The 7,139-nt window shown below is 37.3% G+C and overlaps 1 protein-coding gene across 6 annotated transcripts in view; it reads left to right on the top strand.

The window, feature by feature from the left end:
• The window catches only part of ING3 (inhibitor of growth family member 3), a 44,561-nt gene that overhangs the window by 276 nt on the left and 37,146 nt on the right, over window positions 1-7,139 (top strand). For 4 of the 6 annotated variants that reach the window (XR_001512725.1, XM_006756830.2, XM_015559475.1 and 1 more), the window contains exons 2-4: window positions 128-199; window positions 3,239-3,339; window positions 4,809-4,874. Coding sequence is in view for 5 of the 6 variants with exons in the window: in XM_006756830.2 (XP_006756893.1) it covers window positions 128-199; window positions 3,239-3,339; window positions 4,809-4,874 (239 nt within the window). In the remaining variant the exon portion in view is untranslated. Of the gene's footprint in view, window positions 1-127; window positions 200-1,740; window positions 1,853-2,735; window positions 2,748-2,862; window positions 2,865-3,238; window positions 3,340-4,808; window positions 4,875-7,139 lie in introns of those variants that run through there. The other 2 variants (XM_015559473.1, XM_015559474.1) reach the window with 2 other exon arrangements.

Genomic DNA, 7,139 nt, shown 5'->3' with positions numbered 1-7,139 from the left:
TGGCAGCCTCGCTCAGGGTTGCCGGCTCCCTCGACCCCCACCCCACCGACGCACGCACGCACGCAGTGACGCAGGCACGTACTTTCGCCGTTGGCCCTGCCCCTCTGACGGACTCTTCCTTTGACAGTGATTGAGCAGCTTCCCATGGACCTGCGGGACCGCTTCACGGAGATGCGCGAGATGGACCTGCAGGTGCAGAGTAAGTGGGCGCGTTTGCTCTTGTTCGCCGCGCACGTTCAGTGCCGGACTTAGTCGCTGTCGACCCCAGCGCCTCTGCTGTCTAACTCTGGCTGATTCGCACATAGGAATTGTCAAAAAGAATTCAATGCCAACCCTTGCCTCCCTTGCCTCCCTCCACTTTCCTCCTGGCGTTGACCAGAGGAGACACTGGAACGCGGCTGTGTTCCTTTCTCGGATTTTGGACTGTGCAGCCAATGTGCCTGTGCCTTCACTGAGACCGTAGGTAGATGTTTTCATGCACAGCGGCATGAATGTCAGCATTCTGACTCTGAGCCATAAGAGCAGAAAATAGAAGTATGGGTTGCATGCAGTTTTTTAGAGACCCTTGGGATGTCACATTTGAAAAGTTGCACATTATAGCATGTATTCTCAGTTGTCAACAGCGTGGTATTTTGTTAGTCAGAATGAGCGAGGGGAATAAGATTTTACTGTAGAGCTTTTTGTATGCCATAATAAAATTTGCGGCTCCCCTTCTTATATCAGTGATGGTTGGTGATTCTGTGACTTTTTCCCAAAATCAACCTTACTCTTTCATAGAGCGGTATTTGGTTTATATGATCCTTTTTTTTTTTCTGTGCAGTTTCTTAAAATTGTTCAGGATTCAGAGAAGGTAAAGAATCAGTGCTTCTGGAGATAAGAAGGTCAATCCATTGAGCAAAATTACACTTAAAACCAGGAAAAACCGGCCAGTGTGACTCAGTGGGTGAACATTGACCCATGAACCATGAGGTCAGGGTTCTATTGCTGGTCAGGGCACATGCCCGGGTTGTGGGCTCGATCTGGTGGGGGCGTGCAGGAGGCAGCCCATCAGTGATTCTCTCTTATTGATGTTTCTATCTCTCACCAACTCCCTTCCTCTCTCTGAAATCAATAAAAACATATTTAAAAAACAAAAACAACAGGGAAACAGAGATGATTACCAAATTTATGTTGCTCATGTTTTGAAAGAACCTCGCAATTCTTTGTGAAGTGAATGTAATATAGCTGTTTGCTATCTTGTATAGATACTATACGAAAAATTAAGAATGTGAAATTAGCCGTAGCTGGTTTGGCTCAGTGGATAGAGCATTGGCTTATGGACTAAAGGGTCCCAGGTTCGATTCCGGCCAAGGGCACATGCCCAGGTTGCAGGCTCAGAACCCGGTGGGGTGTGTGCAGGAGGCAGCTGACCAATGATTCTCTCCCATCATTGATGTTTCGAGCTCCCTCTCCCTCTCCCTTCCTCTCTGAAATCAATAAAAATATATTTTTAAAAATGCTCTACTTAAAAAAAAAAAGAATATGAAATTATATGGTACATAATGAAAGTGAATAATCAAGTGTACCTTTTGGCCTTGTGTCACTCCCTTGTTTGGAGAAATGAAGATAACTCTTCAATTATTTAAATGATATGAATGGCTGGCCTTTGTGGGAGTATATCTGCAGAAAATATGTTTTGATCCCATTCATTCCAGCTGTGTTTAAGCTATACATAAAATGTTTCTCGTGCTGCCAGGTTTTCTTAGAAAAGTGGGGGTGGAGGTAGATCTGAGGTAGGGGGTCTGATAGGGAGGGAGGAAGTACCAGGAAAAGGGATCGGAGAACCAGACATTGCGGAGTGTGGAGTCCTGAGGTAGCTAAGAACCTGTTCTTTTCTTCCCTTGCTTCTCTGCCCCAGCAGCAGCACGCACATTTCCATACCCATTGTTCAGGAATATACTTTTCTCAGTCTGTTGTTAGTTTCATGTGGCACGTAATAGGAGGTGATACGATGTGAAAGGCACCTTCTTTTATTCAGTATATTGTGGTGTGGAAGTCTGAATTGTGCGTTTCTCCAGCTTGCTCACAGAGTTCATTGTAACTTTAATGTAGTTGAAATGTTAAAATTTCGCTAAAGTAGTAGTTACCAATAGGTTTGAGCACAGATTTTGAGGTTCATTCAGATCCGAGTTCATTTTTGGTTACTGACTTCTCATTGACCTTGGCCTCATTGCCACTTCTGAGGGTTTTTCCTCTACAAAATGAGAATCATTTGGAATTAAAATAATACAGATAAATTAGAACATACAGTGCCTGATCGAAAGTAGGCATTCAATAAGAAGTAACTTATTTTATGCTTTTTTATTATTACAAATTTAAAATTCTCTTGCAATTTGGACTTAGATTATATAAATTAGAGGTTTTAAACTATATTTTTTATAATAATTAGAATTTTCTAAAGTTAATAGGTATGGATTAACAAAAAAGACTTCTTTAGCAAATAAGTTTGGAAATGCTTATTTAAACAAAGGGAAATTCTCTTAAAAATTAACTGTAAGACTTCTCAGAATCTTTAAAGAGCTATTATTTCACTGAAAATCTCCAAAAGAAGGATATAGTAAAAATGTTTTCCTTAATTTATTTGGCAACATAATCCCTTTTATTTATTTTTCTTCTTTTAGCAGCCATGGAATGACTACTCTTGGCACACATTTAGGAAAAAAATGTATCTAGAATAAGTAATATACTATATTAAGTGATAAATGATTGTACCTACTGCTTTTAATCATAGATAGGAGATGACCTTGTGTTTAAGATCATATAGCAAGAGGTTAAAATCATTTTTATAATTTTTTTTATTAAAAGAATGTGTCAATTTCCCAGTGGTACTTACAATACGACATCGTGTTTTGACACATTTGGCTGATTTAATACCATTACCTTTTGACCCAAGACTGTACTATTCAGAAATTACAGTATAGAGCCTCTCTGTATTGTTGACTACATTGACTATTGGAAAAAGTTATAAACTACCATCAACAAAAGTAAATTATTAGTAGGGAAAATTGTGACTTTGTTTTTTACTAAGGTAATTAAGGCATTCTATATTTACAGAATTAAAGCATGCCGTATTTAAAGTTAGTGACCCAGTGAAGGAGTGTACATTGTCAGATATTTGTTTCTTTCCCCTAGTCAGAGCATGTATATTCAGTGTATGAACTTGGTCGTCTAAATATGAAATGTTTTTGTTATGTCATAGATGCAATGGATCAACTAGAGCAAAGAGTCAGTGAATTCTTTATGAACGCAAAGAAAAATAAGCCAGAGTGGAGAGAAGAACAAATGGCATCCATCAAAAAAGTACGTTCAGCACTCTGGGTGATTTGTCGGTTAAAACTGGGACTCTCTGAGAAAGATACTTTAAAAATAAATAGTTTTCTGGATATCAAAATGAGGGAACGTTACCAATGGCTTCTGAGGATTTAAATAATTTGTTGTGTTTTGGAGCTTCATTGAAGCATTTTGGTAATTTATTTAAAAGCTGTTTTAGTAATTAGTGACTTTTATTAGAGAGTAAAGAGCCATAAAAAAGTACACTTTTAATTAGCAGAACTTGAAGCACATTTTTTATATTACTAGGTACCTAAGTTGGTGTTATCACAGAAGAACAGAATCTTAAGAGCTGAGAAGGATTCTTTAAAAGTATTTTAGTTTAAAACTCTAAATTCATACATGAACTAGGCCTAGAAATAAAGATCTCTTTGAGTTCTTAATTAGTTGTACAGTACTTATAGCTGTCTTTCAGATTAGAATGGATATCAGCTCTCCCCGCAGGGTTTGCTTTAAGGGTATGATTTAGTTTGTTTGAGATGCATTGACCCAACTGCTTCAGACACCTGGCTTTGGTGATGACTCTGCCATGTCGCTCTGTGGCATCGGACAGGTCCTTTAATATCTCTGCGTGATAATGACTCCCCCAACTCCAGCCCACATAGAATTGTTCAAGGATCAGCTACTAAATTTGAAAACTACAGATTTAGAGTAGTGGTGTCATTTATTTTACCGCATGGGGGGAAGATTATTTCTGTTATGAGAACAAGAATTTAGAATGTGTGACAGAATTGGTCCTGGCTTAGAGGATACCTGGAGGCTTAGGTGTGTGTGAATATAGACATCACATATATACATCCCAAAGTCATTCGTTATCCCCTTAATCTGTTAAGGTAAGTTTTTGGTGTAGTGCAGCTTGCATATACTCTGAGAAGTCTGATACTCCAGGGACAGTCATAGAATTTATTTTCTTAAACAATAATTTGCTTTCTGCTGAGGAGAAATCTACACTATAGGTTGAGCTGTGTGAATTGATACCTAACTTAAAATGAGAGTTATACAGCAGTTGGAAAATAGAGACATTCAGGTTAGCATTTTTTCAGTAGTAGTACTTTTATAAAAATCATGTTTTAAAACTAGAGACTTTAAATGTTATTTACAAATTAGATAAATCTTAACTTCAAAAGAAATTTTTAAGGAAAAGATCTAGTCATTACAGCATATAACTTTCATTAGTATAGAGGTTAGACTTGGAATAGTATTTATTTTTATTTATATCTTTTCTAGGAATTCTGAACATCTTTCTCTAATTCTTGGCCATTGTGCATAATTTCTAATTCTACCTCATCTACACCCTTTTCTTAACTGGGTTTTTATTGCTTATTTAGGATGACTGACAGTGATAACAAGGAATGAGAATGAAAATGTGGTTATATGTCCTAGATACACATATTTTAAGATTATTAACTTATTTTTGAAATGCAAATGTTTTTATTTAGGATTACTATAAAGCTTTGGAAGATGCAGATGAGAAGGTACAGTTGGCGAACCAGATATATGATTTGGTAAGTAAAATTAATGTGCATGCTGTGCCATAAATACTTGAATTGTGGTCACTTTAAATTTTATTCCCTTAAATGTAAAAGGAAGAACAGACTAAAACATTTAATTTGAGAGTTCAGAATCTGTTTGGTTTCTTTGTGGAAAAAATTCCTGTAGTGTCCCACAGTGTTAGTTAACAGGTCAAGATCCTTACATTTTTATTGCTTTCAAATTGTATCTGATGTTAGACTTTCTGTTTGTTTAGCTTTCTTTTAGTAATCTTTTTCTTCTTAAGGTAGTGTGTTTAGTTTCCTGATAACTCATATTGAAATTGTTTCTGTGGTAAAATAAACATAAGACTGCTGTGTTGACAAGAGTTCTTGGTAGTCAAATTAGAATGAAGAAGAGAATCATTTGAACCAGTGTTAATAGATCGGACTCACCTATCCAGTGATGTCAATAGGTAGTGCACAACTGGCTTAGGTGGCAAAAGTGGGAAACAATAGACTAAATAAACTTTTTAAAAAGGTTCTTTTTTGCTGCAGCAGCGCTTGTACTAGTAAAAGATTGAAATTACTAAGTAGGTATATGCAGTATTTCTGAAACTGGTATAAATATGGTGCTCTTTTTAATGTAAAGCATCTTCTTTGACATAGATACTTTAGTTAATACTCATTTCTGGTTTGCCTCAAAGCAAGTTGAAGCTGAAAACAAATGTTTACTTTAGGTGAACTTTAGCATATAGATTTTATGTCTTATTTTTGTAGTCACAATCTTATTACTGAACAAGTACATGTAAATATAAATGCCATTGGTGAGCAAGACACAAGAAGAAAGATGCATACCACCGATGGTATACATTGTAAATGCTTACACAAAACTAGTAAACATTTGTCGTGTATAGAAAATGTTAGTTGTTTTTATATAGCGAAAATATTTTATGGCGATAATAACCTAGGCATGTTTGTTCTTACAGTTATTCTGAAAACAATTTCATAAAAGATAAGGCCTGAAGAAAGGTAGAGGGGGTAGTAGCTTCATTTATTATGGAATGAAAAAGAAGTTCTTTATTATTTTGGCCTTGAATTATTTTTATAAACAGAAAAATACAGTTTTCTTTGAATCCAAGACTAATTTTTTTTAGTAGTATTCTTTCTCACCTTTAATGACTGTATACGTCAATCTTTATATATGGATTACCTGCTTTTTATTATTTATTGATTTACTAGAGGCCCAGTGCTCAAAATTCGTGTATAGGTAGAGTCCCTAGGCCTGGCCAGTGATCAGGGCCAATCAGGTTCCCTGCCTCCCTGCCTCCCTGCCTCCCTGCCTCCTCCTTCCCTCACTCCCTCAGCACCCCACCGCTGCCACTGGTCTCCCACCATGCTCTACGCCGCTCCCTGGTGGTCAGTGCACGTCATAGCGAGTGATTGAACTCCCGATCAAACTCCCAAGGAGACAATTTGCATATTGGCTTTTTATTATATAGGATTTTTTGTTAATCCTCACTCGAGCATTTTTTTCCATTGATTTGTTTAGGGACAGTAGAATAGAGAGGGAAAGACAGAGAGAAACATCGATGTGAGAGAAACACATCGACTGGTTGCCTCCTGCACAAGGCCTGACCAGGGCCCGGGCCGAGGAGGAACCTGCAACCAAGGTATGTGCCCTTGACTAGAGTCGAACCGGACTGTTTGGTCCACAGGCTGATGCTCTATCCACTGAGCCAAACCAACAAGGGCATAGATTACCTGCTTTTTAAATCATATAGCTCTTTGGTTGTACTCTATTTCGTTTATATTTTGTGATTTTTGCTTCCTTTTAACCTTTATTAAAAGTACTTCATGCATTTAGGAAAATATGTATATAACGTAAATATGTGCTTTTTAAATGTGTGTGTTTGTAATGTCCCGGTCAGGGCACATACCCAGGTTGTAGATTCAATCCCCAGTCAGGGTGTGTATGGGAGGCAACGGATGGATGTTTCTCTCTCTCTTTCTCTCTCTCCCTTCTTCTCTCTTCTATAATCAGTGAGGAAAAAATATCCTTTGGTGAGGATTTAAAAAAAGAGTAAGGTATTAAAAGGTGATGTATAGACAAACAATAGTGTGGTGATTACCAAAGGAAAAGGGATGGGGAAAGGGAGGAGAGAATAAAGAGGATAAATGGTGAGGGAAGGAGACTTGACTTGGGGTCGTGAACATACAATAGAATATTATAAAAATGTACCCTAAAACCTATATAATTTAATTAATCAGTGCCACCCATTAAATTCAATTTTAAAAGGA

This window comes from Myotis davidii, unplaced genomic scaffold (genome assembly GCF_000327345.1).
Source record: "Myotis davidii unplaced genomic scaffold, ASM32734v1 scaffold654, whole genome shotgun sequence".
Lineage (NCBI taxonomy): Eukaryota > Metazoa > Chordata > Mammalia > Chiroptera > Vespertilionidae > Myotis > Myotis davidii.
The sequence above is the reverse complement of the archived record's forward strand: the minus strand, read 5'-3'. Positions and strand labels throughout refer to the sequence as shown.